The sequence below is a fragment of the Paroedura picta genome, chromosome 9, assembly GCF_049243985.1.
Source record: "Paroedura picta isolate Pp20150507F chromosome 9, Ppicta_v3.0, whole genome shotgun sequence".
Taxonomy (NCBI): domain Eukaryota; kingdom Metazoa; phylum Chordata; class Lepidosauria; order Squamata; family Gekkonidae; genus Paroedura; species Paroedura picta.
In genome coordinates, this window is record NC_135377.1 from 31739661 (window position 1) to 31752121 (window position 12461).

Here is a 12461-nt window from a genome sequence, read left to right on the forward strand (position 1 = left end):
CTGTCACCCTCAATATATGTTTTGATAGGGCAAGGATATGGCACAATCCTATTTACATGCCAGTAGTCTTGCTTGTATTACTAACGTGGTGGGATGAAAAGGTCTGATCCTGGTGGCTTCTGGAATGGTTGGTTCAGCATCAGCTGTGCACTGCAGGGCAAGGAGGAAGGGTGGGAGTGACCTGGCAGCCATCAGAGGCCCTAGGCCTGACTTGTCCTCTTATTGGGGGAATCCTGAAAGGTAGCTAATAATAGTAGTGGGGAGTGTAAAGGAGAGGGAAGATCTCATTTTGAAAAGCTCCAATGAGCAACGTCCAGTGACACAATTGGACTAGGCCTAGTGTGTACAAAGGTGCCCTAAAAGTATGTGGGTGCTTCTGTAGGTTAAGCAGAAACTTGCTGATCTAGAGTTTTTTTTTTTTAAACTGTATTTGATACAGCATAATCTTATTTCCCACAGGAAGTATAATCTAAATATAGATCCAAACAAACTATTGAGTACAATGGTAGAGCAGAGAATATTCTGAATTGTTCCCTCATCCTCGGTTTCCTCCCTTCTCTTCCTCCTCCAAGAACAAAAGCTGTTGTGCTCTTGTGGTGCCTACCTACTAACTCAATAGAGCTGTTGATCCTCTAAAGTAGTGGATCTTTAAATAATTACTTTCACTCTAGTTTCCATTGGAAATACAATAATGCCCTGATCGAGTATAAAATATTTTTAACGAAGAATTTGGTGAAAAATAAATAAAACATTTCCTCCTTTCAAGTGTAATTTTTTTTCCTGAACAGGAAGCCCAAAGCACATACAATGCCCAAAATAGCATGATTCCAGGTTGCTATAGAGTCATCTCCCTGGCCTGCAAACATGTACCCACACAATTTTGAAAAAAATATTTCTGTCACTAGAAAGTCACCATATAATTTTGAAAGTGTTCTGATCTTTTTTCTGGCACCTGCTTGTCTGTTCTCTTGTCATAAATGTATTACAAGCATGTGTGTATATGCCAGCCAGTCAGATTTTGTTCACAGGTTATCAGTACATATTGTCTGAAGCGTTGCTTTCCATGTAGCTCAGGAAGAGTCTTATATTGGTTTGCAGGGCTTGTGCTGTTTGTGTTTTATGGTCTTTTAAACCTGCCAAATTACAAATGAGCCTTGTATTTACACAGCAGTTGGCTAACTCATGTGAAAATTGTTATCCCCAGTCTTCTCAAAACATTAGCAGAGATTTTTCTTGTTTGCCATTGTAATAGATTGTTACTCTTAAATGTGGGTTTTTAAAAATCTAAATACAAATGATTGTAGAACGCTATTACACAGAAGTCCTGGGAAAGTCTTACTGAGAAATATAATGGTATACAAGCTGACAAAAAATACAAGCCAGGTGGAAAATAGTCTTGGCTGGGACCAGATTTATATTGTGTACAAAAGATAAAGGCACTGCAAAAAAGCTGAAAGATAAATGCAGTTGGCTGGTGTTAATATAGTCTGTTCTCTCGTTGCTTAAATAGTAAGTGTATGTAAGATGTACACGACATATAGGTTGTCCATGAAAAATTTGACTCACGTGTACAGAAATTGGTGGATTTGAAAGCATTTGGGATGCTACAGAGGAAGAGATTAGTGTGTGTGGGCAAATTCTTGGGTGACCTGAGGGCTTCCAGTGATCCCGGGTATGCTGCCATGGATGAATGCAGTATATGATATAGTTCAGCCAGTGCAGGTTCTGGATTCCTGGGGTGGTAACACTGGCATGGAATTTTCCTAAATAGGAACAGCCACCCTCCATTCCCCACCCCACCCCACCCCCCAAACTCTTGCTCTGTTCTCCTGGAGGAAATGACAACTTCAGAGGACAGACTCTATAGATTACCCACTTGCCCACTAAGTTTCTCACACTCCCTCCTCAGGTCTGCCCCTAAATCTCCAGGATTTCTCAATCTGGAGTTAGCAGTGGCAGCATTAACCTTTATGCTTGGTGAATGCCTCTCTTCAGTAAAGGCCCAATGCTCAAAGGGGGGAGGGAAAGAAGTAGGCAATATTCAAGTAAGAACCTTGTGGAAGGCAACCATTTCTGTGCCTCCTTGCTTTAGTTTAATTAGTAGATTCCTTTAATACCTAAATTTGCCTCTTTGTATATATATCATATATATATGTGATATATGTGAAGAATCCATGTGTTTACAGAACTGTAAATCCTTTCTTAAACTACCATCATTATAAAATTAGTTAGGATAGCATTTTAAGGGCTACCTAAGCAGAGAAAGAAGTATACTCTTAGGCTTACAGACTCAACTGGGTTCAAAAATTCAAATTATTTTCTACTTATTTGCTTTGGGATAAATACAAACTTCTTTCACTGAAAGTGTACAGTATTTTTCCAAAGTTTTGTATGCCTAATATTACTAAAGGGCAAATGAAAGTTTGTGTGATAGTCAGTACATACAATGCTATTTCAGGTATTTCGAAGTAATTAATTACAGACTGTTTATTTTTGTTACTAAGCAAGAGCTTTTACAGTCTTCTGATTTGAAAATGTGCAGAGACCAAAAATTATTAGTGGGCTTCAACGTTTTGTGTGAGTGTTGTTAACATATGTGCAAGGATCATGGAAAAGAGTCAGTAGTGCTTTGATGGGTGAAACTGTATTTGAAGGAAAAAACATGTTGGTTGCTGTTTGTGCCAGATTTTGCAATCCAGTACTCTTTGAAACAAATTTCCCTAACTATGCAGCTGTGTTCGTGCCTGATCATTGCAGCTGTAGTTTGTTATTACCTCTGAATGCAGCCGTCATCTGGCCACCCTTAATTTTCTGAACAATTTGAGGCGGCTACAGCACCCTCAACCCAGAATTTCACTTCCTGTGATGTTTCCATTAGTAAATGTCTCTGATCATCAAGCTGGCAGTTTAATGTTAAGCACAAAAATTTAGATTCTGGTGTGCTTATTAAATGGAGCTAATCTTGGTGTTTGCTTTTATAACAATCCAGTCTTCTGTCTGATGGAAAGACCCAGCAAGCCAAAAGGGTGTTAACCATGTGGAAATAACTGCATTCTAATATGCATTTGTTCTTGTCATAAGCAAGCAGTACAGCAATAATGGCGGACTGTTGATTTCTAGTGGAAAAGGTTCTTACGTCCGGGGAATTCTGAATCCTTAACACCTCGGTGCTGATTCATGACTATGCAGCAGGAAGAAAATATTAACCTGCTTTTAAAAAGAGCACTGATTACTTTACGGTTAGAAAAAGAGTGAAGCAAGAAGAGTGGTAACCAGATTACTTATTCGTGGAGTATGTATCAGGAGATCCAGCTAATAGATATTCCTGTCAATGTTGACTACTACATGATGTTTTCACACATGGGGACAGGCTTGTGTGGGTTCCCTGTGGCTGCCAGCACAGTGTAGTGGCAACAGGGCTTCCACATGGCAGGTTTCCCTGGAGCTTCCCTCCCCAGTCTTTAGCAGCAGCTATTCTCTCCTGCCATTTGTGCCACCCAGGCTTTTTCACTGCTTTAAATGGGCACTTTTATATTATATGATGATGATGATCATCCTAATGTTATAATAGTCTGCATATCAGTTTACAAACAAGCAGGAAGTGCCCCCAGTGGCAGGAGAACGGCCAGCAAGGGAACAAGGGAAATAGTTGCCTTGTGAGTGAGACCAGGAAAATCTGAACTTTTCTACCCATGAAGCAGTTACCCAGGATTTGCTACAGTCTTTTCCATAACTTTATACCCTATTAAAATAAATTAAATAAAGTAGGTTTGAGGGAGATCAGAGAAAAGCTGGGGAACCTTAGGAGGTACGGAAACATCCCACAATGCTATGGAGGATGGAGGTGGGCTGCTTCCCAACACCATCGAACCTGGGGCAAAAAAACTGTATCCGTGAGGTCCAGGTGTTCATTCTGTTTTATGATATTTGAACTGAACAGTTAAGTTTGTCCTCAGTAATAAAAATGTATGTGGTTTCCTTTTATTAAAGCCTGGCAGCGAGCTAGATAATTTGGAAGAAATTCTGGATGATCTGCAAAATAGCCAGTTGTCGCAGCTTTTCCCAGACACTCGACCAGGTGCTTCAGCAGGATCGGTTGACAAACAAGCCATCATCAATGACCTCATGCAGATCACAGGTGAAAACAGCCCTGGCACTCCTGTTGGAGCCCAGAAATCAATGAGGATTTCACAGAGCAGTAAGTCTACGCTATTATTGGGACACAAATGTATGTAAAATTACTTGGATAAGATAGCTTTTGCAAGGGTCTTTCAGATTGACAAGCAGAATAGCACCATCTGCTGTTCTAATCTACTGAAACACAATTTTGAATTCTTACATGGGCACAATCTTTACCAAGATTACTATTTTTAATATTATGGCAGTGTGTACTTTAGCTGACAGTTTTACTGTGTCTCACTCAATAACACATGACTGCCACATGGGGTCCTCACAGGTACATCTTAGAGGGCCTACATGCAGCCTGTGCTGAGGCAGCAGCTTTGGCTGCCAGTTGTGGCCCAGTACAGGTTCAAGGTTTTGGTTTTAACCTTTAAGACTATCTGTGGCTTGGGCCTACCTATCTGAAGGACCACTTATATCCTTATGCCCCCACAGGGCCCTTTGCTCTGTAGGTGCTAATCTGCTGGAGGTCCCTGGCCCTGGGGAAGTGTGCCTGGCCTCTACCCAGGCCAGGGCCTTTTTGGTCCTGGCCCCGACCTGGGAAATAAGCTCTTGGAAGTATGGTGGGCCCTGACGGAGCTGTCAGCATTCTTCAGGGCCTTCAAAATGGAGCTCTCCCCCCAGGTCTTTGGTTGAGGTTGGGGCCAGGAACAATGGGGGCTCCTCCTCAGGCTATGCTGTAACATCATGCAAACCCCATGCCCTGAGGCAGTCAGGTGATTGGGGTTTGGGTTAGAAGGGGATTATCGTGCTATCTTATGTTGTTTTATTATGCGATGGGGTTTTATTGGGGGTTTTGTATCTATGTGTAACCCACCATGAATCTTCGGAGAGCAGCAGGCTAAAAATTTAACAATCATCAATCAATATTCGTTTACATAATCTATTACACACTGTTACATTGTACCTAAGGAAAAGTGAGCCTGGACCATGGTAGCCCAGGCTAGCCTGTTCTTGTGAGATCTTGGAGGCTAAGCTGAGTTGACCCTGGCTAGTATTTGGATGGGAGACCTCCAAGGAATATTGGGGTTGTGACACAGAGGCAAGGAAGGGCAAAGCCATTTCTGAATGTTTCTTACCTTTAAAATCCTGTGGAATCGTTGTAAGTCAGCATTGACTTGACAGCACTTTTGTCCACCAATTCTTCCAATTCAGAAATCACAAACTTTCTAGCAGCCATTTGCCTTTGCACAGATGCTTGCTTGGGCTAGTTTGCACAGATGCTTGCTTGGGCTAGTCAACAGAAACTTTACAAAGCTTAAAATTTATCATTTTGCATTATATAGAATCATAGAGTTGGAAGGGACCATACAGGCCATCTAGTCCAACCCCCTGCTCAATGCAAGATCAGCCCTAAGCATCCTAAAGCAGGATCAGGCTTTAAAAGGTAGACAGTAGTGGATCAATCATCACTTGTAGCATTGGTCTAAGCAAATGGAGGAGGAGGCAATTGATATTAGGGATGGGCAAAAATTCCTCATGAATTTAGTTGGTTTGTGTCCCTCCCCACCAAACTGAAGTATCATGAGGTACTTCCCCAAAAGATTTCCCGGACGTTTTGTCCAGTTGTGTTTGGGGTTCAGGCCATTTAAACCTCACAGCTGAACAGGACATTCCACCTGTCACCTGTTAAATGCCTCCATTTTGCTTCCCCTCCTTCCAATCAAAGGGAAACAAAACAGATAGCTGAAATGGCTGCAAACCAGTCCAGTGGTCCATTGGAAACTTTCAAGTGGGAGGCGGTTAAATGGATTGCTGGAATGACAGGCAGCCAGTTAAATCCTCTGTTTCACTTCCCCTCCTTCCCTCAGTTTGGAGGTGGGAAGCAAAACAGAGTGCTTAAATGGTTAACAGTCATTTCAGCCTTACAGAGGGGTGGGTGCTTCAAGCCATTTCATTTTGCTTTCCTTTGTTTAGAAGGGGGGAGGAAGTAGAAGAAGAAGAGTTGGTTCTTATATACCGCTTTTCTCTACCTGAAGGAGGCTCAAAGAGGCTTACAGTCACCTTCCCTTTCGTGTCCCCACAACAGACACCCTGTGAGGTAGGTGAGGCTGAGAGAGCCCTGATATCACTGCTCGGTCAGAACAGTTTTATCAATGCCATGGCGAGCCCAAGGTCACCCAGCTGGCTGCTTGTGGGGGAGTGCAGAATTGAACCCGGCATGCCAGATTAGAAGTCCGTACTCCTAACCACCCAGTATGCCAGATTAGAAGTCCACTCTCCTAACCACTCCTAACCACTACACCAAGCTGGACTGTCCCAAAATAGCCTCTTTGTTTTGGAGGGTCTGGTCTGGTTGGGTTTAAGGGGTTGGTAAAACACATTACTGGAATTTTCCAGTTCATGCCCATCCCTGATAGATATATTATGGACTTCTTTGTGCCTCTGGGACATGATTGATGTTATGAAGAAGTTTGATCAGAAGCCTTTTGGAGTGCTGAATTCCCCACCCCTTTGTACACCTCTCCAAACAGCTAACTATTCCTGTACACATGGCCATCCGGTAGTTGACCTGAAGAACTCCTGATGTACCTGTCAACCCAGACAGCTTTACCAGAAATGCTGCCAAGTTGCTGGATAAGAAATCCCCCCCCTCCTTGCATCTTCTACAGGATGTCTGTGTATTGAAACCTCTGTCTGCTCATGATCACTGTTGCTGATTGTAGCCAAGAGAATGCATGTGCTTTTAAACCACTAAAAGTAGGGAATGGAAAAACGGGGCCTTAAAATGACAGAGATCTCTTACTTTAAAACCAGTTTTTTTTTCCAGAGCTGATTATTTTAAATGCAATATCCCATTTAATGACAACATTATTAATAATAATAATGTCCCGCTAAGACCATTTAGTTGCAGTTTTGTGTATTAAAACTGTTTCTGTAAACTGTTCCAAAAGTCCTTATTTCAAAATGTTGTTTAAATATTTAATTTTCATGGGATCGCAGATACTGCACGTATTGGTTTCCTTTGAATAATACAATATATCAAGCTCGAGCGTTCTTTATAAATACCTTCTGCTTATTACCTACTACATTAAAATCCACATATCCTAAACAAGTGGCATCTCTTTTTCCAAGCATTACATTGTTGTTCCTGAGACACAGAGGATTTAAACACCTTCTTCCTTTACTTATTATTTTCTGCAAGTGCTTCACTACCATTCACATTCTATTAACCGACTCAGGTTGGGGCTGTCATGATGATGTTTCTTCCTGCTCTTTGTAGCACAAGAATTGCCTGATTACTTTCAGAAGTTACTGCCTCTCTCATTAGAGAAGGATTTGCAGTCTGCACGGAAAGGATGAGATACTGACCCATGGAATAATTTATCTTTGCATATAAAAAAATAAATGTGGGTACTACACAAGGAGCAAATTCTTGTTTGGGGGAGTTTTGCTATTAAAAGAGTTTTGCTAACTCTTCCACTGAGTGAGGCTTTTCTCCAACCATTTGTGTTAGTTTGTGTGTGTGTAGAGGAAATGTATGAAGAGTATGTCTAATGTAACATCCTAGGACTATTAATAAGTACATCAGGTGTTTCATTATGATAGCAGTAAGTAACTAGTGGCCCATGAGACCAGGCCCTCAGCAATATCTCCCCGCCCTCACATACCATTCTAGTGGCTAAAAGGATCCTCCTAGCCCCTGGCAAATTCTCATGGGTGCCTTCAGAACGAAAGGTGAAATTGTCATAAGAACAGGTTGAACCAACCATACAATGTTCTTTCCAGGAAAGGAATTGTGTGTTTTTAATGTTCAGCTTCATCTAGTTACGAAATATTGTAATGGTTAACAGGTTTTATAAGGAAGCTAAGCCCTTTCGTTCAAAATTCTCTGAAATTTCTCAGGCTAGGATGATTACAGAAAAGTCAGAGAATGCAAGGAATCATATGCTTGAATTACAATTCATGTAAGAATTGTTGAACAGTTCTGCAGGGCCTGCAAAAGGGAGCTCCTCCGCCAACCATTTGGTTGGGGTCGACCAGAACCACCGCTTCCCATTGGCTCCCCAGCTTCGAAAACCACTTCAAATTTGCCCAAGCCACTGGGCCTCAGTATGAGTTAAATTCAATACTCTTCGCTATATTCCACCACTCTATAATGTTGTTATTGTTATTACTATGTTAATGTTATTGTTATCACCTTGTTGATATTACAAATGGAGTTACCTGTATTGTTCTTGTTTCATGTAAACTGCCCTGAGCCTTCAGGGAGGGCGGTATATAAATACAATAACAAATACATTTAGCATGTTTAGGGTACTTCACATACATTGTCCCAGTTATCCTTGCTGCAACTTTTAAAAATAGGTGAGCATCGTTCCACAATGTAGATAAAGGCTAAGCATAGGGGAAATGGGCACATGACTACTAGTGAGTTTATGGGCAATAAAATATTTGAATTGAGATCTTGGTTCACATCTACTCTTAAAAACTATACTTAATTAGAGTATATTTCTGGAAGTTATAGTTACAGGTACTGTTCAGAAATGTTTGCTCAATTTTTTTTTGTTTTCTTCTCTGTTTAGCTTTTTCTAACTCACGATCAGCACAGTTGGGAAGGATGTTACCAAGCCAGAATTTACCACTTGATATCACTTTGCAAAGCTCATCAGGTGCTGGATCTTTCCCACCCATAAGAAACAACAGTCCATATTCAGTGATACCTCAGCCCGGAATGATGGGCAATCAAGGAATGATGGGAAATCAAGGAAATCTAGGGAATAGTAGCCCAGGTAAGAACTACTGTCTTTTGTGAAGTTCTTCATTTCATGGATGGATCTTGATTTCTGAACAGTGACAGCTGGAAAGATCAAAGTATGGGATGAAGGATAGAATTCAGTTGCAGTAAGTTGGCATCAGAGATACCAGATCTGGGATGATTAGTGCTTCAGGCAATCTAGAGCCTAATTGTTTGTTCATTTACTTGAAAGAAAGTTCCCATGAGTTTACAGGGGTTACTGCTATGTAACTGCACGTAGAATTGCCATAGGGTATGATCTGAAGCATATGTTCTTGGACCTGTCCCACTATAATCATTGGGATTTATTCTGAATAGTTCATAATGTTCATAGTGTTGATAATTCTCCAAAAGATTTTAAAAATCTTCTGAAATGTAATGGATACTTAAAGTCTCCCGAATATATTGTTATCCACCATTATATTTATGATTAGGGGAACATCAATTTCCTGGATAGTTGCTAGGAGAGCATTTCCAGGCCAGTGTGTCCATTTCACATAATTTATCTTAACTGTTAGGCAGTATGTCTTATAGTTATCCAAGTGAAAATAGGTATTCATCTCTCTGTGCAGCTTTCAGGGTACAAAATTCATCACGTGTAAATGGGGATGTCATAATAACCTGTCCTCCATTCTTTTCCCAAAAATGTGGTAAAGGAAGTAACTCTTTATTTCTTACTATTTTATCCTTTGCGGAATTGTCAAAACTGAATCTAGAGCTCTTTTCAAGGCACAGTTTAACCTTTATATGTGTCTGTTTTTAATAGGGATGATGACCAGTAATACCCCTCGGCCCACGTTGCCATCAGGTGACTGGGGAACCCAAGGTGCTGCTGTGAGGGTAACTTGTGCTACCACAACAAGTGCCATGAACAGGCCAATCCAAGGAGGCATGATACGTAACCCAACGTCCAGCCTTCCTGTGAGACCCAATAGTCTCCCTGGGCCAAGGCAGATGCTTCAGTCACAAGTCATGAATATTGGTAAGCCTTAGTCCAGTTGTTGAGATGGTCTGCTTTCATGGAATGTTATTATACATGTGGCAAGCTACACAGTGTTGGCAAAAAAGCAGACAGAACAATTTATTTCCCCCTTTTTACACCTTGAATGGGTAAATAAAATATGTCAGCTCACCTTCCTAGCATGGGATAGGAAGGAGTGTCCAGAATAGCCCACTGAAGTCTTTTAACTGTTCGTCCTATCTCTGTTTTTCTCTCCTCCCTCCCTCAGCAATGCCTGGAATTCTGTGTTGTTAAATACAGCTCTCTCATACTCAGCCAGTATTTCAGGACAGCAAGATACAACTAAAAAGACCAATCAACCCCTGTCATTGTCTGGGATTGCTGTGAAGGGAGAGAACTTAAATAAACCTGTTACTCTTAGGGTGCCACAAGACTCTTTTTTGTGTTAGTGCTTAAGTTAGTCTCTCTCATTTGGACTCTAAATACCATGGGTTTAAAGAGGAGTTGTTAGTGTTGGGAGTTGGGTAGAAACTGTCCTTAACCTTCGATCATGGAGATCCATGCAATATATTCCTCAGGATGCTGGAGTCTGAAAACCAATGAGATAGTAGGCAAAGACAGTTTTAAATGTTGTTGTTATGTGCGAAGTCGCGTCCGACCCATCGCGACCCCATGGACAATGATCCTTCAGGCCTTCCTGTCCTCTACCATTCCCACAGTTTTAAATAGACAGTTTCAAATGTCTATGGCTGGTCTAAGACTGTAACAATAAAACTGAATTGAATGATGGATATAAATACAATTGCTCAATTCAGAGCGGCAACAGAAGTATTGCATATAGCAGAGCTGGCATTTTTTAAAAGGAATTTATTCTTATAGCACTGGCAAATTGTGTGACTTCAGCTCTACCCCACAGGGCAACCCCTCTCAGATTCAGAGCTACAAATAGGTTTGGTAGTCACATGTGACTTGAATTGGGCTTAAACTGGTCCCAGTGCAGATACAGTGAAGGGATTACTTTAAAAATAACAACGTTCTGTTGATCCACCTTTTTCTCAGTGGCACAGACTCTGTGTCAGTCGATACTTAGAGATTATGAGACTTATGCATGCTGCTCATCCAACATCCCACATACACACAACACAACTAAAAAAAAAAACCAAGGCTCCAAGTCAGCATTATTTGAACGCCCATGGTTTTGCTATGCCCTGTAGAGCAGGGGTAGTCAATCTGGCAGGGGCTCATGGGAATTGTAGTCCATGAACATCTGGAAGACCACAGGTTGACTACCCCTGCTGCAGAGAACACAGTATATAATGATATATCTGTGATGTAGGTGGATCAGGCCCTGACTGAAGTTCAGGATTCCTAAATTGGAAAGTATCCAATTAATTTATATTGTTACAATTTACAAAAAAATATATACAATTTTCAAAGTATTTTCAAACCTAAAAGCATTTGGTATTCATAGAATCATTCCTGGTTGTGCCCAGTGTGGCCGCCACTAGTTTTTCTTGCGTTTCTTGCGTTGGGGCAGCATGCCCTACCTCTTCCCATGTACGTATGGGATACAATTTCCCCCAGTGTACATGGTCTGCCCCGGAGTTATGCGTGCACACACACAACTCCAGAATGGAGAGGTTCCATCGGGCTTCACTGTGGTAGCAGGAGGGTGAGTGGGGGGGGTACTTCCACAAGAGTGGGATTGCATGACAACACAGTCCCACCTTTGTGGAAGGTTAAAAAATCACCCCATTTGGATCCATGGTGCCACAAAGCCAAATGGGGCATTTTCTGTCTCTGCTGGGACTATGTAGGCAGTGTCTTCCCTGGCTAAAAGAGAACGCGAAAAATCAGCATTCCTTTGCTGTGGGGCATCGGAGGCCCTAGAGCGGGAGGGGGCCAGGCGAGCGTTGTCATCATACATAAGCGGTAATTTGCCCCTCTTCCATGCTTTTTCCTCCCATGCATAATCAGTCTCAGTTGGACCAGTTTTTTTATATAGATTTCAATCGAGAACAAACTTGGGGAGCTGCTTATCCATTTGGTTGTATTTTTAACAATTGTAAGATACCTGAATGCATAAGATCAACAAATTCTACATAGCCACCCTTTAAGTGGCATTGACTGTTTGAAAACTGCATTACTGATGTTAGTAAGATTTTATGTGTAACTGTTTTTTCTCTCTCGTAGGAGCTTCTGAACTTGAAATGAATATGGGAGGTCCTCAGTATAGCCAACAGCAAGCTCCTCCAAATCAGACTGCTCCATGGCCAGATAGTATTTTGCCCATAGATCAGACATCTTTTGGCAATCAAAACCGGTAAGATTTTAAAAAAATATATTCACAAGCCAGAATTTGTATGTATATCTTGAGATAGGAGAGTGTTCTTTAATTTTATGCAGATCATTTTTCCTGTTTACTGCAGCTTCTAGCTCATATGCTAATTAGTTCAGTAGCTAATCAAGTTGCCTGCCCTTGGCCCGCATGACTGTACAGAAATGGGATTAATTGAGTAGGTGAGGGCACTCTCTATTAGACTTGCTTGGGGGGGGGGGATATGTGCTGTTACTACCTGT

At 41.5% G+C, this 12461-nt stretch overlaps 1 protein-coding gene across 8 annotated transcripts in view; it reads left to right on the forward strand.

Moving 5' to 3' along the window:
• NCOA2 (nuclear receptor coactivator 2) overlaps positions 1-12461 on the forward strand; it is a 164847-nt gene that overhangs the window by 131397 nt on the left and 20989 nt on the right. For all 8 annotated transcript variants that reach the window (XM_077352186.1, XM_077352181.1, XM_077352188.1 and 5 more), the window contains 4 exons: positions 3991-4198; positions 8709-8915; positions 9687-9902; positions 12075-12204. In XM_077352186.1, coding sequence (XP_077208301.1) covers positions 3991-4198; positions 8709-8915; positions 9687-9902; positions 12075-12204 — 761 coding nt within the window. The remainder of the gene's footprint in view (positions 1-3990; positions 4199-8708; positions 8916-9686; positions 9903-12074; positions 12205-12461) is intronic.